This window comes from Pteronotus mesoamericanus, unplaced genomic scaffold (assembly GCF_021234165.1).
Source record: "Pteronotus mesoamericanus isolate MK-2021 breed Mesoamerican mustached bat unplaced genomic scaffold, CSHL_Meso_final contig_24, whole genome shotgun sequence".
Taxonomy (NCBI): Eukaryota; Metazoa; Chordata; class Mammalia; order Chiroptera; family Mormoopidae; genus Pteronotus; species Pteronotus mesoamericanus.
Window position 1 is genome coordinate 14,863,638 of NW_026555100.1, and position 26,769 is coordinate 14,890,406.

The 26,769-nt window shown below is 32.8% G+C and overlaps 1 protein-coding gene across 2 annotated transcripts in view; it reads left to right on the forward strand.

Moving 5' to 3' along the window:
• RTKN2 (rhotekin 2) overlaps window positions 1-26,272 on the forward strand; it is a 65,584-nt gene extending 39,312 nt beyond the window's left edge. For both annotated transcript variants that reach the window (XM_054572445.1, XM_054572446.1), the window contains exons 8-12: window positions 5,650-5,756; window positions 6,680-6,811; window positions 16,771-16,933; window positions 21,965-22,072; window positions 23,533-26,272. In XM_054572445.1, coding sequence (XP_054428420.1) covers window positions 5,650-5,756; window positions 6,680-6,811; window positions 16,771-16,933; window positions 21,965-22,072; window positions 23,533-24,068 — 1,046 coding nt within the window. In that variant the 3' untranslated portion in view covers window positions 24,069-26,272. The remainder of the gene's footprint in view (window positions 1-5,649; window positions 5,757-6,679; window positions 6,812-16,770; window positions 16,934-21,964; window positions 22,073-23,532) is intronic.
• The last annotated feature ends 497 nt before the right edge of the window (window positions 26,273-26,769 follow it).

Sequence of the window (26,769 nt, forward strand, 5' to 3'; positions counted from 1 at the left end):
CAGTAGTTTAAAAATTTTTGACTGAAAGATATAATTCCACTATCTTTGTTGTTCTGAGAAAAGAATTTAAAATATAGCTAATTCAGCTATTAAACTAGTTTTCAGCAGGAGGACTGTTCTGAACACTGTCGGCTTTTGTCACACAAAACTTGAATTCTGCAATAGTATTAATATTGTCAATTTTATCAGAAAGTTTGGTAAATGACGTTTGTTGTCATCCCGTTTGTGCCAGTTCTGCAGAATTATCAACATAACTCCTGTATCTGGAGGGCCTATTGAGTGCCAGACTGCTCTATGATACACTACCCAGCTTTCAAAAAAGGGAATTATACGATCTATGACAACATGAATGACCCATGAGGACATTATGCTGCCTGAAATAGCCAGTATCTAAAATAGTCAAACTCACAGAAGGCAGTGACATGGCAGTTTCCTAGGGGCTGGAGGAAGGGGGAATGGAGAGTTGCTAATCAACAGGTATAAAATTTCAGTTATACAAGGTGAGTAAGTTCTAGAGATCTGCTTTGTAACACAGTGCCTACTGTTAACAACACTGTATTGTGCACTTAAAAATCTAAGAGGGTATTATTTCCTGTTATATGTTCTTACCAAAATAAAGAAAGAAGCAAACCAATACTTTTAAAGCAGTTTTTATTCTTAGTCGTTGTGATACGTAGTTATAAGGAAACATACAACGAAGTGGTTAAAAGTGTGGCCATTAGTCTTGCATTCATATGCTATTTCTACCCCTGGCTAGCTCTGTGACCTTCACAAGTTCCTCATTTTATCATGATTTACAGTTTACAGATGAGTAAAATACAGTTTAAAGAACTTGGCATACTAGATCATACAGCTAGCAAGTGGGAGAACTACACTTTAAATAATCCAGGACAAGCTGTCCTCTTTCTGCTATGCTTTCTGGTCAGGCACGATAACCGTTACAGCCACTGAAGACTCGAAATCCTATCGATGTGTGAATGGACTTGATGATAAAAGGCCCCATTCTTTCAACCAAATCGTCTGAAAAGTTGTGGAAAGGAATAAAATTCACAAAGGAAGCATCACTTTTAGCAGTAATTCCTCAATTATCTTCAATGTTCTATAAGATATTACTAGGTTCTCCTTTAATAAAATGCTTGTGAGCAAATAAGCATGGGAACTGTGTAGCTATAGCTATTTCTTAGAGAAACACAATACAGATTAATATATTAAAGACTGTGAGGTGACCTATGCTTAAAACAGTGCACCCCAAACTGTTGGCTTTGGAACTTGTCGATTCCACTGGAAAATAATTTAAAAAACAATAACTTACGTGCCAACTCTTTACATAATATGTATATTCTTAGAACTGTGTGTAAATTAAAAACTTGTAATTACATTTTATAATCAAAATTAAAACTTTTCTATAGAAAAAAGCCACCCTCTAATTTTTTCATTAATATAAGTATATTAATGCAATGGGGTTTTCCTAAATAAAGTTAACATCTACCCAAAACTGTAAAATCAAAAGGAAATACAAAGATTTTTGAAATTTATAACTCAACTTTATCCTTGCTAGTTGAAGGGGAAAGCCAAAATGATATCTTAAGGTTTATATTTGTCATCAAGAAATTTTTATACTTTTTATAAAACATCGAAACCACATTGTGAAGACTGACTCACCCGGAACTGAGATGCTATCTGTATTCTCTGTCTTGCCTCTGTATTGTTTTTGTTGTTGCTGTCACTTTTAAAACCATTTTGTTCCCCATTTGAAACTACAGATGAATTAGATAAAATCTTTCAGTAATGAAAAGTCAAACTGCTCTCACTTCCTGTTTCATTTTATCTTGTCCTAATACCTCCCTTGCCTAGAAAAGAAGAATTAAGTATTTTGATTAAATATGTTGCATAAGGGCTGGGAGACAGCATTGAAAAATGGAAAGGGTATGGTTTGGGGAGTGAGACTACCTTGGATATGAAATTATGAGAAACATCTATTATGTGCCAGACACAATGATAGATGCCATATACACATTATCTTATTTGATTTTCACAACCCTCCTACTTAAGATAGGTAGTATTATTTTAAATGAGAAATTGATACTGAGATAGATTAAATGACTAGCTGAGATGCCATATTTCTTGTCTGAAGTAGAAAGAAGCTGTGACTACATTTTATTTAACAATGCTCCTGAACTGTACAGAAACCTAGATTAGAAGTAACAGATGATTGCAAGGTATGTGGCAAGGAATTCTACATCCAATATCCAGTTTCAAGGACTTCAGTCAGGAAAGAATTATTTTTCTTGGTGGGCCATGAGATCTGAACTTATTTAACCAGAGAAGCACATTGTTACATGTGGTATTTAGGTTCCAGTACATCATTGATTGAATAAACTTTATGAACTGATATGGAAAACTAATCATCATTTATGATTGTATTTTTTTTTTAGGAAGTGCATCCTGACTTAAAAATGACTAGCTTACAGATATTTAGAATATTAATTATAATAAGTCTTGGATTACTATATAAAGAAATTTGCTTTCAAACTTTCAATTCATAAATCACAAAGTTGGTTTCAGATGTTACTCAAATTCTGCCTTTATAGAATTTTTATTTCATTTCCTGTCTATTTTGGCAAAGAAGATTCTTATTTATTTATTTATCTAATTATGTCTTCATTTTGGGATCATTTCCTATATTGTATTTATGCACTTATTCTTCACAAGTTAAACCCTTTATTTCTGAAAGATAGTATCTCTAAGGAGGTATCAATAAAAAAAAAAAAAAAAAGATTTGAATAGTCCCAGACAATTTGGTCTGTGCTAATGTATAATAGAATGTTGAGCAGGTAAGTTAGTAATTTTTCATTTTACTTTGTACTCATCGTTTTTCATTTAACTTAAGTATGAAACCTTGGCCATATTGCATCTGTATATTAAATAATTGTATTTTTACCAAAAATATTTTATTTTCCACAGTTACTAAAACATTTTGGGCAATAAGAGTAAAAGCCAATGGCTAGCCATTTTATAGGTACTACCAACAGGGTCAGTGAAAACTTTAAAAATCATTTTTGTGTGGTCAAAGGGCTCTATGCTAGATTTTTATTTATACCCCAATAAACAGAATAAATTATTCAGTGCGCTCCTTCCATATAGATTTGAAGGCTATATATCTATCTGCACACATACTAAAGGAGTATCTTAATGTTTTTGAAAGAACTTCTTTAAACATATGCAAGCTTATAGAAAATTTACAATCTGAATGTCAAGACCTTTTCCCCACACTAAATATATATATATTTTTTCATTTCATTGACATATAGATATATTTCAAATATATATCTATATATATATATATATATATGAATGAAAGCCAGTTACTTACATGATGCTCCTCCATTACTTCTGAATATGTTAATATATATTTCTTACTACTAAAACATCTGGCTACATCACTGCAACCATCCAGGTCAGGAAATGGATAATAGTACTTTACAACAGTTTAATTCTCAGACTCCATTCAGGTGTTGCTAATTGTCCCAATAATGTTTATTACAAAAGGATTCAGTACAGAATCATGAATTGCCTTTAGTTATCATGCTTCCCTGGTTATTTTCAGTCTGTACCAGTTCTTCAGCCTTTCCTTGGCCTTCATAACCTTGATACTTTTACACATCATAGTCAGTTATTTTGTGGAAGGTCCTTCAGTCTGGGTTTGTCTGATGTGTTCTTGGGATATAAGATTCTGGAGATCCTGGATATACATCTTAGGAGACATATCAGAGAACTGATGTGTTCAATGCATCCATTAGGTGGCATATAACTTTGATTCATCCTATTACTCATGATGTTCACTTTGATTGCTTGATTATGGTGGCGTCTACCAAACTTTTCTATTGTAAAGTTACTCTTTTGTTTCCCCTTTTGTAATAAATACATATTTTGTATCGAGGGGTGCATCAAAACTGTGTATATTTCTTATTGGGCTTTAATTTATTCATTGATATATTTATAGCAATATGGCCTCATGTTTTTCTGTTTTGTTCAGAGCATCATAACCTGTTAACATCATTGTTTAATTTGAGCTTCAAATTATCTCCAATTTGTCCAAGAGGAGCACATTCAAGATAGCTTCTCTGTTTTTTTCACAGGTCTTCATCATTTTTAAGTGCTTCCTTGCTTTATGGCATAACAAAGTATTTCAGGCTCATCCTGTACTTTCCTTGCCCCAGCCCTGGAATCAGCTGTTTCTCCAAGGAATGCTGGTTCTTTTTCATGGAAATAATATTTAAGAGATATGATCTGGGCTCTATCTATATTCAGAGTATCACTGTTAGAGTGTTGCTTTTCCTAGAACTCCCTCAGTGGACAGAGCTACATACATGCATATATATTGATATTTTGTCATGTATTTCTTAATCCCTATGGTTGAAAACCATGAGTTTATACCAGTACATACAGTTCTAATCCAAACCACAGAGAGTTCATTCTACATATGTGTAAGTCCTTTCTCTGACAGTGAGAAAACTGGTTTCTGTTATCTTTAATGGTTTTTCTGCTTCAATCAGTCTCCCTGAAAGCAACCGTTCTCCCTTCTCCACATGGCTGATTTCTTCTCCCTGCTGGGGCTCTGACTCCCCATTCTGGACAGCCCCCTGCCCCTGTGGACACGCCTCTCCCTGCTCAGGCTTTGCCTCCCCAGGCCGGCTTAGCCTCACGCTCATCTAGCGTGGACGCCCTCCTCAGCCTGCCTGTGCTCTGACATCCCGCGCCCCGCTGCTCCTCTGCTTAGATGCCCTTCTTACTGGGTTCTGAGGCCCTGCTCTGGGTCATTGAATGTGTGGATGGCTTCTTCGCTGCCCTCAGACTGACTTTCATGGCTGTGCCACCCTCCAAAATGTGCACACTCTTCTTACTCTACTTGGGTTCTCATACCTCACAAGGGGGAGCCCCCCAACATAGACACCCTCCTCATTCTGCTCGGGCCCTGATTCCCAATGCCAGGCCGTTCCCTGAGCAGAACTCTCTGAGCTCTAGGCTGTGCCCCATGTGATCAGTCATCAGTCATCCTTAGCCCATTCAGGCTCTGATACTTGTGCCAGCAGCTCTCACGCAGCTGGGCCACACTACAGTTTGACCCCAACCCCCACACAGATGCCCAGCTTGGTGGACTCCAGCTAATGACTTACAAATAAATTCCTCAGTTAGGAAGGGGAAGAAGGAGGGAAGGCAAAAAGTTTATTAAATTATCTTAAAGTTGTGCCCTGAAATGTTTTGTTCAGATCACGTTGTTAATTACTATAATGAAAGTCAGAGCAAAAGTAGAATTTGAAATAGAAAAATCACTAAACTAGAATTTTTTATATTAAATGAGTTTATTTATATGCCCTGAACTACCTCTATTGATTAATTACCTTAAGATCAAACAAAAGATCGGGAGACTAAAAGTTCCATGTCTATTCCAGGTGATAGCATGCTATAAACTATCCGTTTAATATCATCTCTTACTTGCTTTTGTCATTAACTATGGTACTGGTATTTGAGTAGGATGAACCTTTACCTATATTCTTATGTAAAGCCAAAAAATTTTTTAAAAAGAAAAAAATGTATAATGACCTTAAAATATATTTGTAATTTGATTTTTTTCTCTCGTTTACATAGAGGAGTCTTCGTTTTGGCTTCCCTTATATGGCAACATGTGCTGCCGATTAGTGGCCCAGCCAGCTTGTATGGCTGAGGATGCATTTGCAGGATTTCTTAATCAGCAGGTTAGAGGACTTTAAATATCCTACAATAATTATAGCTCTGACTTAGATCTTAAGCCTGATACTGAGAAGTATTTTTTACAGTCTTCCTTTAAGTAACAGTTTTATCACTGTTAGACATAGGCTGGGAGGTAGAGGGAGAGGCCTGGGGATGAGAAGAGAGGAAGGGGAGGGGTCTAAAGCAGTTTGGATGGCTAAGGGGCTACCTCTCTAGGTCTCTCTGCTTCATTAATTGCAGTAACAGGATAATCAGCCACAGGACTCCTTGTGGAAACCTGTGAGGGCTGCTCAGCACCTGTCGCATAAAGGCCTTCCTGGCGGACAGCTTTTGGCACAGTTTAGGCCTCTGGGTTTCCGAAGTTGCCTCCGTGCCACCTACTCTTGATTTATTTATAACCACATTTGTATTCAGTAAATAATTAATTATGGGCTCCAATGAATCAATAGCTTTTTCTAAAAGATTGCATTAAGAGGAAAGAAAATTTGCATTCTTACAGGATAGTCAACATTTTCTAGTGTTCTAAGAACAGTAAGCGAAAGTTATATTTTGAATATTGAGTTATTTATGTAATTTTCCTGAGTCGTTAGATGAATTGCTGTAGAATTCTAAGTATTCATTTTTAATAGACTAGCTTTTCTAAAACTGCACTGATTTATGATTTTATGTATGTAAAGTTATGTGGTGATCATTACCTCCATTTTGCTTATTTAATGCTTTTGAGAATTCCAGGCCTTTATTCTCTAACATTAACTTACTCTTTGGTTTTGGGCTATTGACTTATTATATAGTAAGTTAATGGGTAACAAATACATTAAAAATTTTGAAAAAGCTAATTAAACTTTGATAATATAAGTATTTATTGAATTTAAAGTTAAGATGATAACTAATGATTTAAGGTTGATAGTTTCTTGATTTATTTTTCCAGCAAATGTTAGAAAGTCTGATTAGTTGGAGACGGTTGTATTGTGTTTTGAAAGGAGGTAAACTCTACTGTTTTTACACTCCAGAAGAAATTGAAGCAAAAATGGAACCAGCTTTGGTAGTGTCCATTAACAAGGTAAATAAAATGCTACTTTGGAAATAAAAATATAACATTTTATGATGTTTGTCCATTTCTATACAATTTACATTGTTGCCATCTTATAAAGAAAAAGGAAGTACTGCTAAAAATGGGTTTGTTCATCAAGATAATTTATCCTGTTTTCCTTTCCATTATGCAGTTTATTCCAAAAAGGAAATACTACGTATTCCCTAAGAAAACATAGTTATTGGAAATCTATACCAGTAAATAGGCTCTAAAGCAAAGAATATAACTCCACATTAAGAGGATATTTAAATTTTCCGTGAATTTTTAAATTAAGGGATTACATAAGCATAAATTGTTAGCTTATGTTACAGTGATGTTCTTTCTAGTTAATATTTAAATGAATCCATAAAAAGACATTTCTGAGTATACTTTCTGATTTCTTACGGGATTGATGGGCAATTGTCCAACCTTCTGTCAGAACAGGAAAGCCTAACAGTTCATTTAGAGTACTTGGGTGCTTACCCTGCATTTAAAAAGTAGGACTATACCACTTAGAGTATATATTCAATGTGCGTGCGCACGCGCGCGCACGCGCGCACACACACACACACACATACACACAGGTTTGATGCAAAAGAAATGATTAAAATTTAGTGACAAAATTTTTACCTACAAATCTATAGGAAAACTTTTCACATTAAGCCAGTCTTACTTTTATTCCAGGATCTTGAATTTATCTTCATCTGTTATCTTAGTTTCAGGTTTATCGGAGTCCCTTCCCCCTTTTTGCATTCCCGCTCTAGAATACTTTAATGGCATTGCTAGAACAGAATATTAGTTTTTCTTCCCAAAGAGTAAACAATTTTTTCTAGTTGTTTTAATTTGCTTGCCTTTGCGGTGGTTGTATTGAAGTATATGATAAAATATGAGCTATCCCATCTGTTAAATCTACATGTTCTACCTGTCTTTAAATTTCCTTTTGGAAAAAAATGTAAAGTGGCATGTTCTTAAAAACATGTAGATACTGGTTTGCTAATAAATAAGGATTTGAGTTAATTTCTATAATCTTTTCCAATAATAACATATGATCTGCTTCTACCCTGCTTTTAGAAATTACACTGCTTTTTACTTAAAGGAAATCCTTCAGTGAGACCTTTTATTATATAATTAAGTCCACTTAATTTATCTGTTTTGTGTATTAGAAAGATTAGTGTTGCTCTTAAGTAATACTTGAATATTACAACATAGTGAGTTTATTTTGGTTTAGAAAATTAGGTTTATGAAAATGAAATTTTTTTGGAAAATTGATAAAATTTTTATATCTTTTTGTCCATTCTTTGTTTTGTTTAAGCAGCATTCACTTTTCTCCACCTTAGTCTTTTGAAAATTTCTAATGTACAGAAAAGTTGAAAGAATAGAATAATAAACATCTGTGTAGCCTTCACTTAAATTTGTTATCTATTGTTAACATTTTGTCACATTTGCTTTTTCTCTAGATAGTTTAATTTTTTTCTGAACCATTTCAATGTAAGTAGTAAAAAGCATAACATTTCTTTCCTAGAATATTTCAGCATGCTTCTCCTAAAAATAAGGATATTTCCTTCATAACCATAATATTATTAGCACACTCAAGAAATTTATTGTTGATAAAATCATATCTAATATACAGAGCAAATTGTCTCAATTTTCCCCAAAATGTTCTTTTTAATTTTTATTTATTGTTTGATCCAAAAACTGCATCAAGGATCACAAATTGCATCTGGTCACCATGTCTTTTGTTTGTTTCCTTTTCATCTAACTTGTGCCCTTCTCCTGCTGCCTTTTTTTTTTTTTTTTTAATCTTTCATTTAGTTTTTGAGAAGTCCAGGCAGTCCCCAAATCTGTATTTGACTATTTAGGTTAAATATTTTTGGCAAGTGTTCTACATAGATGATTTCTAACCTGTTTACTAGGTAGCTAGATAGTAAAAATTCAGTTCTATGATTTTTTTCTTACACGTTGTATAGTGCAATATGGATAATCATAAAATTAAAATGTAATTTAAACAAATATTTTTAGTCATTTGTTTTATTTGAAAACAAGTCTTCAAGATACTCATTTTACTTTATCTCAGTTCTTTAAAGTAGACAGAGCAGATTGAAGTCAGCCCTGTTGTACGGGTATGTTATTTCTATTTTACTAGAGAAGAAATAGACTCAGAGATGAGATAGAACTTGTCTGTCTAGTGAGGAAGATTATATGGCCCACTATTTTCGTAATGGGTAGAAAAAAGTAGATAAAACTTTATGGACTGTCTATTTCCTCATAGACATACTGCTGGACTAGATTTGGAAGGCAAAATTAGACTTTTTTTCTATCTCCGTACCACTCTGAATCAGTTTTGAAAGTAGAAAGTAGCTCTGAAATGAGGTTCTGAGCCTGAAGCTGCAATCTGCCTCTGGGCACAATGGTTTGGGCACGTGTTGAAGCTTTACCATTCAAATTTTAGAGCACAGTTAAAAGAAGACTCTTCTGTATTGTAGGCAGTATATCTGTTTTGTTTTGTTTGTTCCTTTTTTTGTCTGATGACAAGGGTCTAATTCCTTATAAGTTGTTAACAGTGTTTACATGGCTTGGCTGAATTGACCTGATTTCAATTGCCTCATTTTGCCTTGTGGTAATAAACACTGATGACCTAGCAACTAATAGGATTCTGTAGTCAATCAACTCTGTTGTTACTACGACTGAAATTAGCATACTTAGAAATCCCAGAGGTGGTTCAACAATTGACCATTACAAATTCACAGGAAAATGATGAATCTAGTGATTTGTATAGACTCAGCCTTAGACTTGGAAAAGCATGGGTTATATTTGACCCTGAGGACTGACGACAGATACCTCTTCCATTGCTCGTGACTTTTGTCTAAAGTACAAAAGGGAATTTAAGGTTAAATGAAGAGATAAGAGTTGAGGTTGGGAAGGTTAATATAATTTAGTTGCTAATCACAAAGATTAAGCAGATGGGAAGTCTTCTATTCTCTAGCTTTGCACTATTGTCATCCCAATTTCCCCCAGCGCTAATTTCCTGCCCTTTCTCTGTAGAAACCTTTCTCTTTGCAATTCCTGCTTCTACCTCAGGTTTCCTTTGGACTCTCCTACTCACCTAAAAAATCACTCTTAGTGGTAAATTTCACTAGTCTACTTATTTAAATATGTCAAATATCTTGGTCAAGAAATTTATTTAATTTATGAAAATATGACATATAATTCTACCTCCAATTAATTAAAATAACTTTTACTTATTTTTTCTCAACTTATAAAATTATTCAAATTTACACAGAAGTTGAAAAAAATACTATAATGGTCACTTGCATACCACCTAGATTTAACAGTTAACATTTTCTCTTATTTGCTGTATATCTTTTTTTTTATTTTTGTAAATGGAGCCAAACACTTTAATCTAAATTTTAATCAGCTTTATGGTGGTAGTGTTTACATAAAATAAAATGCACCAATTTTAAAAGTACAGTTTGATAATTTTGACAAATACACAATTGTGTGATCATTACTACAATCATTGCATTACAGTTTTTGTTTGTTTTTAATCTTTGGTGAGAAGTTCTCAACAAATTTCAATTATACAATAGTGTTATCAACAATAGTCACCATGTTTTATATTAGATCCTAAGACCTTACTCTTAGCTGAAAGTTTATAAAGCCTTTTATCTATATTTTTGGCTGATCCATTTGAAAAAATATATATATGTGTAGGGGGGATGTGTATATATACACATATATATACATGTGTATATATAAAAATACACAAATACATACAATATCACTATTACAGCTATGCAAATTAACAATCATTTTTTATATTATCTTGTACTCAGTTCATACTCAAATTTTGCCATTGTCCTCAAAGTGTTCTTTTAACTTTTGCTTTCAGTCTATGGAATATTTAAGTGTTGTGCATCCTTTGTTCTCCTAACCCATAAAGTCCAGAGGCTTGATTAGATGTTTTAAAAATATTTTTTATAAGAACATTTCATGGATAATGGAAAATACTTTATAGAGCATCCTGTTCAAAGGCACATGATATCAGTTTGTCTTATTGACAGTGCTGGGTTAAGGTGGTAACCACTAGCTTTTTCCAATTTATAGTTCAGCTTTCCTCTTTACAGTTAGCAAGTAGTGAAAGTGGAAAGTTAGTTACTTCATGATTGCCCTCACTTGAATCAGTTATTATCTTGCAGGTTGCATATGTTTTTCTCATATTGTCCTTCTTTGTACATATATTAGCTGACATTCTTTTATATTCGTTTTGAGAACTTTTTCTCATCAAGGAGGAATGAATTACAGTCCCTCCTAAAAAGGCAAGATAAATGTTTAAAGTTTAATTACCAGTTTTCAGTATAATTAATTGGTCCTGCATATTGGTATTGTATTAATATTCACAATATGTACTGGAGTGGTATTACCCTTCCAGAAGGAGCAAATGAATGTTGCGTCTCTGCCTCCTCCACCAAATATTACAATAAAATTACATATTTTTATTTAGTCAGTGCTTTAAATTATTTGTTTTTTAAATATAAAGTCGATTATTTAACTGTTTTGCCTGCTTTGGAAATGTCTAAGGGACATATACTGTTAATGTATTCTGAGATAAACAAGAGCTTTGATAAATGTCAGCTTGTTAGTTTTTGATACGTAGAGCAGGTAAGCACCAAATACAACTTTTAAGAATAATGTTTTTTCAGTTTTTAGTGTATTTCCAATGCTGAGTCTCTAAGATTTTTTATGCTTAATAATGTTAAATATTATACAAATCAGAGTTCCTTTGTTTTGGTGGTCTTCTCTCATAAATTAGAAAATAATTTTGCTTGCTACTTTAAAAATTATGTGAAAGCATACATTTTGCAGTTGCTAAGGTATATTAATAATAGTTCTGTTATTTTGATCACAGGATCTGTTCTCTAACTATAATTCTTGTCCTTCTAAATGGCATTTCCTGTAAGGCTAAGTCAGTTCATTAATTTTCATAGGGAGCCATCTGTGGAAATAGTCACATTAAGGAAAGAAAAGCCTAAAAGCTATTCCCCTCTTCTTTTCAATCTAAGTTTGAAAGGATGATTTACTTCAAAGTGATTGCTTCAACTTCAAAAAACTTCCCTGTGAATGTTGTTGAGTAAGACATTCTCAATAGGGGTACTTAACTGGAGCCACTGAATCTCCTACACATTGTAGAAAGCATTTTATTAGCCACAGTTTTATCCATTGCCAGTGGGGTGGGGAGTGACATGGAAAAGAAGTACGGGTCTTTGAGAGCAATAGTCTTTTCTTGATTTAAATATTATGCATCACTTCATTTTAATGAATAATAAAATCTGTACTAAACAAGTCAATAACACTAGTTGGGGTGATAGACCTTTGTTGAATTGTCTTGAAATTGCTTTTAACCATCACTTTTATCATGAACCTTAGCAAGCAAAATTATTATGAAGCACATGGGGTTTCCTTCTGATTATGTTAGTCCTCTTAATGTCTGAACCCTGTCAACCATTCATATTGACCTTTATTAAATACAACCAAAAATGATTTTTTTCAACAGTCTTTCCTTTAGTAGAAGTTTATGTCTGATTTCACTGACATAAATGGAAAATAATTATATCACACTAGTACTGATTATACCTAATGCTTGGTTTAATTTATGGTTATACTTTACACATTTCAAACATTCCTTGTCGTATATTATGAAAGTATACTTTATTTGTTATTAGAGTATATATAATGTCTAAATCTTGTTTTTAGCTAGCAGCATTTTTTCCTCATCCCCGACCAACAATGCTCTAGAACGATCGCCATCCAAAGAACTCGTTTATCTTTAGAATGTGTTTATGAGGAAGATAGGAGTAAAACAATATTATCTCTGCATTATAGATAAGAAAGCATGCACTTACTGTTTAGTATTTATATTTTATTTTTTAAATTGTTGGTTTTTAGATTTCAAGATAATCTATAAAGAGGATAATGCAAATGAGCTCATTTGTATCCTCACACTTTACCCCTACCATGGAATTATTTTGAAGGAAATCCTAAAGAAGATTGTATCATTTTATTTGTAAATATTACAGTGGTCATTCTTCTGAAAATTTATATATATATATAGTCAAAAATCCAGGTAGTACCCTTGTTGGGTAGCTAATCTATTAGCTTTCATTTTCTCTCTCTCTCTCTCTCACGCACGCACACACACACAATCACACCCAATTTATTTGTGAAGAAATTTGGTCATTGATTGTACAGAATTTTCCATAATTGCATTTTCATGTTGTCTTTTTTCTTCTTTTCTGGATCAGATTTAGGCTGGTTAATAAGAATATGTCTTAGGAAATATTATTTAATTTTATCAATAGGCACACAGTATGTCTGGGCCTTCCACTCATACTAACATCCACTGCTGAACATTGCTTAGATCCTTTATTTCAATTACGAATTGCAAACTGGTGGTATTTAAATTTTCTTTATTTATTTCTTATAGCAGAGATGCCACTACTTTATCAGCTGTGTGACTGAGGCACCATTTTTTATAGGAAAAGCAAGATAATGGCTTGATTTTTTTTTTTTTGCATCTATATCCTAGTTACCAAAACAGTGAAGTGGTTCCCTAGCATCTTTCAAAAGTGACCGAGTTAGTTTTTAAATTCATTATGAATTTATGGTTTTGAACACAGTTCATGCATCAATTTATTTACATTTCTATTGATACTCAGATTGTCCAATCTTTGGCTGGTGAAAGCCTCTTCAAGTTGGTCCATTTGATAAAACCCTAGCAATCTTTGATTTTTTAGGAAAAGATATTCCAGGATCATCCCATACACTTCCTGACCCAGGCCATTTCTCTAAAGAGCTCTGATCTTTTTTAATGAGAAAGACTAGAGACCATAATCTTTGTACATAGTAAATTATTTTAAAGTCGGATAGTCAAAAGTAAGGTCAGATATTATTCATAAATCTAACTCGATCTAGGAATTTTTCATTACCACAGAAATGGAGAGATTGAAATACACTTTTAATTCAAAATAATGAACAACCGAAAAGAGATTTTCCTTTAACTTGAGTTAATTATATTTTGTTAGAAAAGTGGTTTCTCATATTATGTTTTTATTGACTTGAGCTGGCAGTGGAAAGTTGCTGTTCATTATGTGCTGGCTGACAAAAGTCAAGAGCCAGCAAGGGTTAAAATTTCACAGAGAATGAATAATCTCAAATTTGTCCACAAATCAATAATAGGTGACAGTAAAGTCTCCCAAATCCACAAGTTTTGGGATTATCAAAAGCAAGACTGGAAACTCTGACCTTGGATAGAACACTTATCTCAGAACATAAATTTCCTCATCTGTAAATTAAAGATTTGGAGATTATCTCTGGGATCTGAGTTTACCAAGGCACAACTTTTTATCATTATTTGAGTCCTTTCTCTTTCTCATTCTTTTATTCATTAAATATTTTTCAGTCAGCTTTGATGGTATTAGGCAATAGTTTAGGTGGTAGGAATAGTGGAAGCAAAAATATTCAACTTCTTTCCTTTTGGACCACGCTCAGAAGACAGACTTCCATTGTCTGTGCATTGTTTGAACCCCAATGATAACAGTCCTAAGATTCACCTTCTGTTTCCTAACCTATTTCCTGTTTGAGAAGTGAAGTCCTGAATACTGTTATACTTTGCCCACACTGAAAAACAGCTTGCATGAACTTTCTGACATTATCAGAGACTTTGTTTAATCATTTTTCCTTTGACATGTAACTTTAAAATTTCCCCATTAGTTAAATTACTTTGGGTGATAAAACAAAGAAGGTAATTCAAATGATCTATTCTGTGTTTCATTTACATCCTTTAAAAACCTCTCATTTTTTAAAAAAAATTAGTGGTGTTTATGGTTACCTGAGTTAATGGAGTGTGTATATATTTACATACTATAGCATTATAGTCTTTTGGAAGGATATAAATGATTCAGTTTATCAGATTTGCTATACGGCTATATTCATTTGAAATGATACATTGATGTTATTTAAAATGTACATATTCGTCTATTTAAAAATCATACTTTTATTTCTAAGTTGAATCTATTTTAATCCTATATACAAAAGGTAGTCAGAAATTTGTATTAAAGTGGATTTGGGTGAGGGGAAGCAACAAGAATACTTCGTATTTTATTGTTTGGGGTTTTAAAAAATACTAACAGCAAGAAACAGTTCTTTCCTTACCCTTCATTGAGTCTGTCCTCAGTTAATCTGATAGAGAAGCACATCAAAGATTCTTCCTAGAGTTAAGTCATTCTCAACTCACTTTCCTACATTTTTAAAATGAAAAGATAGATGGTCTCTAAGAGGGTTACTAATCCTTATATCTGTGATACTCCAAAGGCTCAAATTTATGTTGCAATTTTACACAGCATACATTTTTACTCATGTGATTCTGAATAAAAATTCCTCCAGAAAAGAACTTAACTTAGTATATGGTTTTCATCTGCATTATATGCCCATTTTTCAGGGGATGGATAGATTTTTTTACCTAAATCTTTGTTACTTTGGTAATGTCCACATAGACATTATTATATGAGTATGTTGGTTTGTGTGTGACTGGACGGTCTTTCTTCTCTTTGCTCAACGAAGTGAAGAATTTCTTCCTCTTCCTAACCAGCTTTTGTAACTGGCAGCCAAATACTCTTCGGCACTCTTCTGTAGGCTAGACCATACTCCTCTAGAACTGCTCCTCCCAATACGGCAGCCACTCACCACCCATGGCTCTTAGGCTCTTAAAATGTGGCTGGCCCAAAGTGAGAGGTTCTGTAAGTTGGACTGGATTTTGGAGACTCAGTATGAAAAAATGTAAAATATTTCCAAAATTTTTATCCATTATATGTTAGTATCCTGTATATGTTGGGTTACATAAAATACATTATTTTAAAATAATGTAATAATATTATACATAATTTTTTTCACCAGTTTCATTTTACCTTATTAAATGTAGTTACTAGAAAATCTTAAATTACATATGTGGCTTATACTATGTTTCTAATGGCATCACTGCTCCAGAATAATGTACTATCAATCATTATCCTGGCAGCCAATGCCTATCTTTGCATAATTAATAATTCTATTCCAGACTTTTCCACCTAAGCTTCCTTGGAAACTTCAAGTCATAGCAAGATTGTCATGTGGCATGGCAGTGCCTTTGAATGACTTGGGAATAGACTTTTCTACACATCAACACAATGAACATCACCACAATGTCATACTTAGTACCACTCAGAAAAAATGGTTCGGCTATTAATGTGAATGAAACCATTGCCTTTGGTCTAGAGTCTTGCATTCAATATTTGAAAAAATAATATTTACCATTATGAGGATTGTACAATATTACTTTATGGATCTTTGGCTATGAGCTTTGTAAATGATCATTACATATGAAATAAATGTTAATGAGGAAAACCTGTTTTCCTGCAGTAAACACTAAGTTATGGTTTTACTGCTTTAACTGATAACACTATATTATGCATGAATATTAGAATAAGAAACATACTTTACTGATTCTTCTATTTTATTACGGCTGGAAATATAGTTAACATAATTCACATAACAGTTATGACATGCTATATTTGTTTCATTGCAAATTTTAAGATGTATATAAAAGAGCAAACTCCTGCATAAGCTGAGAGATCAAAACAGGTTATATTTTAATCTCATGTAATTTATCATAAGTACTATGTGTAACATACTTTGAAATATTACTCAGTATCTTTAATATAAAGCACTTTTTAAAAAAACCCTCTAGATTTGAGTTTGAATATTGAAAATTATCAAAATTACATATTTTAAATTCCAAGTGATCGGCAATAAAATTATAATTGCACCTAGTGTAACTATAGTAGTTAAGCGATAAAACATGTATTTGATCATTATAGGAATATTCTCCTGTAAAACACCAATTTTGTTTTAATTTTTAGGAGACCAGAATTCGAGCAGTGGATAAGAATGCCAAGAAAACCCATAGTTTCTCTGTTATCAATCCCATAGCTGGAGAGGCTGTAACTTATATTTTTGCAGCCGACAGTAGAGAAGATCTTCAAAAGTGGATGGAAGCCTTCTGGCAGCATTTCTTTGACCTTAGTAAGTTAATGTTTCGATTTTCTAGTAGTATATTTATGTATCCTGAAAGTATACACACAACAATCTAAATATTAAAATTATACATATTATAATCTTATAGCTTGTATCAAGAAATTTTTATGCTCTTGAATGAAATGCTCCTGAATTGATGCTTTTTCTCTTAACCTTTCCTAGTGCCTACAACTACAGTATATAGTATACCTTTGAATTCCTAGTATTTCCTCCTTACCTTTTATTTGAAGATGTCTGACATTTTAATCGTTAAGATATTTGAAAATCACCTTGATGATTGCAAACTATGATTTTAAGTAGTTTCTTACAAGAATGAAGTCACACCAGGCATTGAAAACAGTCTATGACATTTTTATTTATGTTAAGACAATTTATTCAAATTTTAGAAAGTAAGAACTAGATTTTCATAGATATACTTCTGTGCAAATACATTTTCTTTTTAAATTAAATTTATTGGGGTGACATTGATTAACAAAATTATATAGATTTCACATGTACAAGTCTGTGATACATCATTGTTGCATTGTGTGCCTACTACTGAAAGTCAAATCTTTTTGACTTTCAAAATATATGGTAATGACCATATATTTCTTCCCCTTTTCCTCTTTACCCTTTCCTACCCTCCCACCCCCCTACCCTCTGGTAACCACCATACTGTTGTCTGTGTCTATGAGATTTTTTTTTTAATTTTTATTGATTTGAGAGAGAAAAAGAGAGAGGGAATGAGAGAGAGAAATATCAGTTTGCTGTTCCACTTATTTATGCATTCATTGGTTGCTTATTGTTTGTGCTCTGACATGGATCAAACCCGTAACTCTGGTGTATTGGGCTGATGCTTTAAACACCTGAGCTACTCGGCCAGGGCCTGCGTCTGTGAGTTTTGTTTTTGTTTCTCTTGTTTGTTCATTTGTTGCTCTCAATTTTATATCCCACATATGAGTGAAATCATATGGTTCTTAATTCTGCTGTCTGACTTATTTCACTTAGCATGATATTCTCAAGATCATCCATGTTGTTTGATGAGAAACTATTTGAGGAATAAAAAACTTCTCTAAGATAGTAATAATCCTAAAATATTGAAAGGCTTGAAAGGAAACTCATTTTCCTGCAAGCTTCTGTTAACTCAGATTTGTTATAGTATCATCTTGGACATCATCCAAAAAGATTTTTTTAAACCATACATACCGTTTCTCAGTTTCAAGAATACAGACCAATGGCATGGATTATAAAACAATGTGATAGTAATGTAATAGAGTTCTAGTAAATAAAATATATGGGGCTCTGATCATCTAGATTTAAAGAGAGGGATTTAATCAACGGGAAAATATTGAAAATGTAAACTATTGATAATGGCTATTTCCATCAGATTAAGCCTAGTGTTAGATTCAACCAATACTTTATGTAGTTAGAATGCTATTATATAGAATTACAAAGTAAAGCCATTTTCGAACAAAAGTAGTTACTTCTGCAACTCCTAGAAATAATCTTAGAAACATTTTAGGACTTCTTACAAGCAGTTTTGGGAAACCCTATAAAAGGAGTAAATACCTGCAGTCCTCAGATTAAGCTTTATAAGACTGCTCTCATCCATGTCCTGGTCAAGTATTATAGTGATGGTTGGGGACGTAGTGCGGGGGAGGGGGCAGAAATGGGAACTACATCCGATTACCTTCCGTGTACCATATGGCTTCATTTATTTCTCATAACATCCCAGTGGTGTAGAAATTATTTCCCTCTGCTCTAAAGATAAGAAAATTGAGTCCTGCAGAGGTTTCTAGTTTTCTCCAGGGAGCCAGCAAGAGAACTCCTTCCTTGGCCTTCATGGATCCTTCAGGACGTGGCTTTTCTTAAGTACTGTACCTAAGCACTTGGTGTTTAAATAGTTGTTCCATGCTTATCAGCATGCACTACATTTCTTTCTCTTAAAATTTCAGCTGATGATAGGTGTGTTGTCTAAAAGACAACAACTTCCTTCCATTTGCTAATCACAGCTAAAATTTTAACTGCTTCCCTAACTGCTTTGATTTAGAGAGTCTGTCTACAAAAGACTATTATTTTTAGAAATGATTCTGGTATTTTATAATTTTTATGTACATAAAAGCAGGAAGGAAGAATAAAAGGAAATTAGAATGCCAGAATATTATTGTCTGGATATCAGCTTCTACTAGATGATCTCATGTTTTCATTCTCCAGATTATGTAAAATAATTTATCATGCTAAAAAGGGGAGTTAGAGGAATAAGAATCTCATTGCATTTTTGTACTGTCAAAGTAATGAGAAAGTGATGACAACAAGGTTCTCAGGTCTGGCTATTTAGAACTTCCTGTTTGGGGAATAAAATCTGCCAATCTGTCTTAATTTTTAAAGCATAAATTCTTTTACATTTGTACTTTAGAATTCATTGTGTATGGAGATATGAAGCAAAGATGCAATGTTTATACTATGCTGAAGATTGAGTTGCACTTTAAAATTTTTGCCTTCCTAGTGATAAGTGCAGACTCTTGTGATCATTGGTGAAATATGATGTATAAAACAAAGTAGAGCATAGATATCCAGGTCACAATAATGTAAGTGTAGTTTAACATTTAGAGCAAATTTCAATTATTTGACTCAGCTTAAGAGTAGAAGATCAGAAGAGTTGCAATGATTATAGTTTATATTCAATATTGTTTATAGTTTATATTCAATATTATTTTGTATTAGTTTTAGGTATACAGCATTGTGGTCAGATAATAAAACACTAGACAAAGTGCTTCTCCTGATACTTCCAGTACCTACCTGGTACCATATGTAGTTATTATATGTAATAGTTAATTTTTAATATTTGGGAGCTCACAAACATGCAAATGAGGAAATGCCACTTGTCTGGGTTGATCAAAAAGGTATAGTAAAGAATGGTTGGGTCAAAAATAAATTTTTTTCAGATATTTAATAATATAAATATTGAGTTACATAAGCAGCTTAGCATAACAAATTATTTTGACTGGGGATATTATAACAGATATTGTGGGAAACATTTTCAATATACAGATTTTATGTTAATAAGATATCTCAGCCCTGGCTGGTGTGGCTCAGTGGATTGAGTGCTGGCTTATGAACCAAAGGGTTGCCAGTTCAATTCCCAGTTAGGTCACATGCCTGGGTTGCAGGCCATGTCCCCAGTAGGGGGCGCATGAGAGGCAACCACACATTGATGTTTCTCTTCCTCCCTCCCTTCCCCCTCTCTAAAAAAATAAATAAATAAAATGTTTTTTAAAAATAAATAAAACATATTCATTGAATATTGTATACTGGGTCTTTAGCATATTCGTAGCATATGTAACTGTGCGTGCTAATTTAGTCTCTGGTAAATGTTTCAGGTGTGAAGTCTTGACCAGTGAACACACTACCTTTTTGTCCCTCAGACTTCAGTAACACATGGGACAATGTGCTTTATATTCCAATTTTCAGCATGATTGGTATTCTGCTACCAGTTTAACCATCAAAAACTTTCATTTGTCAATATAGAGAAAGTATTGCACTTTATCATTTGTGTAAGATTTGACAGGGAAATGTTTGCTAGTGTAAAGTGTTTCATTATTTTTCCATTAAATATGGCCTTTTTTTCTTGCCCCCAAGAAGGAAGAGCTGGCTTTTATATATTTATCTAAAAAAGAAGTGGAGGGGAGGAATAAATTATCAGATCTCAGATCCTACTAGATTTAAATTCTGCAGGGCAACCTTTGAAGCCTCAAATGCAAGATTTTATTCCCTTTATGAATTGCTATGTAGGTTATTTGAAATTTTTATGATAGTCTGTATTTAGCATTATAATAAAACATACTGAAAGGTTTTTATGTTGCTAAACCAGTTAAGGTTATGGATTTAAAATTTAGCATATATTACCATATTACTATGATAGACTTAAAACAACAAAAATGAACAACTAATTTGACTAAACATGAAAAGTCTTTAATTTTTAAGCCCTGGAAAATAACTAAGTTGGACATTGCATATGGAGATTGAGAATATAATAAAAGGAAAAGAAACATGGATCATAAATCAGTCTAAAAAGGCACTTGCATATTATATTTACTTTTCTATTGATATAAGAATTTAAAAATGACAAACCTCAATAACTTAAACTTTTATTATATGAATATATAGACACATAGTTTCTCACACAGTTACTATCCAGCATGCAGGTGCACAATAAATATGGAAAGCTTAAGTTTTTTATATCCACTCAGAAGAAATAATCTGAAAATTTCATTTTAAGATGAAAATAGTAAAACATAATTAGAAGAAAAATTGATGTTGTCCACACATTTAAAGTTTAACTTTATAAATGAAACAATTTATTCAGGAGTACTTTTTTTTATTCTGAATGTCTAATGGCTTTATTTAAAGTGTTCTTCCTAAAATATATTAGAGTCTGTTAGAATTTTGAGTGCTCTATCTTTATAGTAGTAGGCTTTTATGTACCTTTTACTTGAAAATGTATTGTTTTTCTAGAGTTGCATGGTTTTTTTTAAAAGCATGATAATCATCTTGAAGATGTGTTAGATAACCAATTTTTATTTTTAATTAGAATCTTCAAAGGTGAATTTACTTTTGAGAACCACTACTCCTTACTTTTTTTTTCTCTTAGGTAACTATTTCATTTGATGTTTTACCTTTCAACTATCTTAAATACTAGGCATTTTTATTTAATATTTAAAAGAAGAGAATTTGTACAAACTTTTGTCATTAATAGAGATTTTAGTTATTGACCATTTAGTGAAGTAGCACCATATTTAATAGCCTAGAGATCCTAACTTAACATCTGTGCATAAAACTTTATTTTTAAAATAGATTACTTTTATGCCTAGACCTGGACTTAAAATGAAGGGTAGTACTATTATCTGTATGGCTTTCTTAAGGTAATGCTTTATAAATTCACTTTTATTTTTCAAAGCAAAAATATGTTGATATCTATTGAAAATGAAGTATACTACTTCACATTTATGTTTTAAACTAGCCTGCCTTTTTCTGTCTTAGGCCAATGGAAGCATTGTTGTGAAGAACTTATGAAAATTGAGATTATGTCACCACGGAAACCACCTTTGTTCTTGACAAAAGACGCGACCTCAGTCTACCATGATATGAGTAAGTGGGGTTTGTCTTTTCTAAGCTGCAGGGTAACAAAAACAACATTGTCCATACTCAAGAAGCTTATTCATTGACATTAAAATGCTAAAATTTTTTGGGCACAGTGAAAATGAATAAAAAGAGACTATGATTATAGACTAAGGAACTCATGTTTAATAGATGAATTAATACAAAATTAATGAGTACACATTTTTGTAGTTTGAATGCTTAAGATCAAATGAAAATGTTAACGTTTCAAAATGAATAAGGGTGCACTAAAATAAATATTAGCTCAATAGCTGATGAAAATTCTGAAAATGTAAAGTTGCAGATTGTAAAATATAATCATGTTCAGTAATTTTTTGTATCTTATTAAATTTGTTTTAAAGTAGTGTTGATAAATGAATATTAATAAATGGAAACTTTCATCTCAGGCCAAAAAATGGTAAAGTGTTTTTTTTTTTTTTTTAAGATTTTATTTATTTATTTTTAGAGAAAAGGGAAGGGCGGGAGAAAGAGAGGGAGAGAAACATCTATTGGTTTCTGACCAGGGACCAGGCCCACAATCTAGCCATGTACCCTGACTAGGAATTGAGCCAGTGACCTTTTGCCTTGCTGGATGACACCCAACCAACTGAGCCACTCTGGTCAGGTCAAAAAATTGGTGATGTTTAATGCTTTGGAAAATTAAAAAATTTTAAACTCATTAATGGTTCATTTTCTTACACTTTGAAGGGCATTTGTCATTATTTATCTTTGTAGGATTGCCTCAGTGAACAGTGTTGTGAATAAGCACAAGTCAAGACTAAATTCTAGTCTATTTTGCCCTCAATGTCACTGAACTCACGTATACTTTAAAATGTTAGATTTAAAGGGACACATTTGGGTTTACACATTTGAAAACACCAGTGATTCATTCAAAAGACATTTATCTCTGTTTCTTATTTTTTAGCAGTGAAAATTTCACCCAGAATTGTCACCAAAGTGGTATCAGGGATTCACTCTATTTCTCTGGGTTTTTGGTTTTGGATTTTTGCTATATTTAGAGAGACTCGACTGGTCTACAAGAAAGAATCCATTGTGTTTGTCTCAGTTTACATATCAGGCTTTTATCGAAATGGAATCCACTCTAACTTAGAAGTCAGAATAGATTTTAAATCCAGGAAATTAATTGAAATAATTCTGATGTAACTCTATTCCTTTGTAAGCTGGACTTTACTCATTTATTTAGGAATATGTATATTTATGCATATACATAAATATGTATGTGTGTGCAATGCATAGTGTATGATCTTATTTTTTCGTTCTACGGGTATGATTATTTTTACAAGTAAATGCTTTTTAAAACCACTTGCTATCCTAGTGTGTTTGTGATGACTATTATGATAGCATATTGGTTTGGAAAATAGTAACTCAGGTAAAGTGTATACCGTTTTGATTTTTTTCCCATGTATTTTTTTTCCTTAAAATTATTGCAGGCATTGATTCACCTATAAAACTTGAAAGTTTAACTGACATAATACAAAAAAAAATTGAAGAGACAAATGGACAGTTCCTTATTGCTCAGCATGAAGAATATTCACCACCTCTTTGGGCCACAGTCTTTGATGGTAACCGTGAAGTGGTCATCCAGAAAAAGATACTATCTTCTGCAAGCAAGCAATCGCTTGATGGGAAAAGGAAAAAGAGACGAACTCCCCTTCCTCCTTCTGATAAAGCTCCATTCAGCTTAAAAACACAGAGCAACACAGATCAATTGGTTAAAGACAACTGGGAAAATACAGGTTTACCTCAGACCTCTTCTCTGGATACCAGATTATCAACCCCAACGTATCACTTACAGAAACCAGTGGCTGCTCCTCGAAATCTCCTTCCTGCCAGGAAAAGTAGTTTAACCGATGGCCAACACTCAGACCCTAAAACCAATTCTGAAGCCAAGCCAGTGCCAGCTCCAAGGCAGAAATCAATCAGAGACATTTTGGACCCTCGATCATGGTTGCAGGCACAAATATAGAAAACCCTCCCTTAATTGTATAAAACATTAACAAAATCTGTAACTGTGAGGCTTGATTCAGAAGTACTGTAGATGTAGTAATGTGAAATTATGTAGGTAAATAAGATAGTGATTTAAATCAATAATTAATAAGTTATAAGGTATAAAAATGTATTATAGTGAAAAAATGAATTCCTCATTTACTCCTGATTTTCATAATATAAGTGATTTCCCCAGCAGAGTGCAAGAGGCACTCTAGACAATATCCTAATTGTTGGAAGGGTTAATTTATTCCTAAATTAGTACCAGGCAGTGAACAAGAACTAGGCAGAAGAAAGCATTAAAATTTCTTTGGGGAGAGACTGTCTAGTAATTTAAAGTGTGTTAAATATGAGCCATATTCTCATTGTGAAAATTTTAACACTAATGGAATTTTTCAAAAGTTTTATTCAAACCACAAATTACAGAATTCACCCAAGAAAATTTCTTCTTAGCCTTCTCGAATTCTCTAATGATTCACTGGCTCTCATCTATTGTTTAACCCACTTAGTTAACTCACTGACCTTTTAAATTCCTGGGATAAATTTGGGATATTAAATTCTTCATCTTTAAAGGGAATTTGTAATGTGCTATTCAAAGTTGTCTCTTTGATGAGCCCTGAAATCCTGTAGACATTAACTCTCATAAGTGAAGCATACATTTATTAGTTTAAAGAAAAGGTAGATGAAATGTTCTTTCATTTTTCTGTGCATAGTGCTAATTTCCATTGTTACATAGGAATTGAGGGAAGTGAGTAGCTGATTAACACCTAAAAATTTACTTAATACTTACTTTAAAAGCAGGTGGTCACTTAAAAAATATCAGAAAAGTGGACCATGACAATAACTTTCAGAATTAATCCCCTTTTTAAAAATTTTAATTAGATTTTCTTTTTCTAGCAAGGGTTGATGTCTGCTATTGATATTATTCATTAAAAGTCATATTCTTACAATAATGACATCAGAATTATTTCCATAGGATCTAATTTCCATAGCAACTAATCATAGTGACCAAAACAGAATTATGAAATCAAATGAGGAATAAATAGCAAGAGATTGAATACCTAACAAGAACAAAAATATTCATTGTGTATAATAATACTTTTTGTAAACAAGAGCTGAACAAAATCTAATCAGAATTTCCAAATAAAAGTTTCCATAAGGTGTCAGCAACAGCACTAAAAATCCCAAATCACAGTGAACCTTAAATATCATTGCAAGAAATAAGAATTAAATTACTGCCCTGCATATAATCTCTAGAGATCTTTTTAAAGCCTGTAAGAACTCTATTTGGATCAGAACTACATTATACAAAGTAAAATGAACACTTGACAAAAATAACATTAATTTAAGTGGAGCCTTTCGTTATTTTTAGATAGCAAAGTCTTTTTTCATTTATATAGAATGATGTAACTGCCAGGTTACTTTAGTGTTTGCTCAGGACTCTAGTAAGAATTAGGACTCGAGGGAGCAATGATACAAAAGGTCTCTTGTGACTGGCAACATCAGGACAGACATAGTATTTGATGAGAACAGAAACCCTATATGCTTGCCTGATAGAATATAGAGACAAAACCTAAGAAGGTAAGACTAATTTGTTTTTTCTAACTAGAAGGCTGTTGTATCTTTCTGTTGTGATCGCCAGTTTAGTAAATGGCATATTAAAAATCCAAAGGATATAATTATTTGAATTTTTATTTTTTAAACCTCACTGCTGTTTTTGACAGCATTTGTGACTGCCGTTGCCACTAAATTATTGAGTTAGAAGATGCCGTAGGCAAAATTGTTTCTGAAACTGATATGTAAGCATTTTTTTTAAGTTGAAGCCCTCCTTATAACAAGTGTTAAAACTTCCTTTAAGCCAGTGTTAAAACTTCCAAATTATATTCTTGTCATTTCCCCTTATGCATATTATATGGAGAAGAGTTTAAGTTGTACAGGAAAGAGAATTTATTCATAAAGAAATTACCTAGCAGTTGTTCTCTCGGTGGACACTTTTAAACAAGGCTGAAGCCCTTCTTCCTAGAACCACTTAGGGGAAGCCTGACCAAGGGCTATCTCCCCCACCAGAATTACTCAGGCTATTTCTAGGGGGCCCATTTTACTGTATGTTACAAAGCTTTTGAAATTGGGCAGAAGTCTTCAGCTGCACATCCTTTGAAAATATGCTCATCAAATGTTAGTTCAGTTCCCTTCAAAAAGTGTAATACAAAGTTGAAGTTGGGGCTTCTACCTCCCTCTATCCCTTTTTTTCCTCCCCTCCCTCCCTCCCTCCTTTCCTCTCTCCCTTCTTTTTACAGTTAAAAAAAAAAGCAAAACAAAAAACTAAAAATACTGAGTTAAACACTTTGTTAAGAAATTCGTCAAAAGAAGTATTTGTTTTCTCATTTCCTAAACCGGAAGTTTACAACAGAGAAAAATAATGCCATGTAATAAAAGTCATTTCAGCGTTTTATGAGATGGCTTTTCACATTCCTTGTTTGTCTTTTTAATTTGTTTCTTGGTATATGAAGGCTATAAACTTGAAACAAAGAGTTAGCTGTCATATCTTGATAATATTATAATTGGAGAAACAGAATGTATATTTCAGAATATAATTCTAATGATCTGAAAAAAATAATAGCTTAGAAAATTACATTTACATTTCAAGCTCTGGGATATAAATTACAACAGCATTAACATAT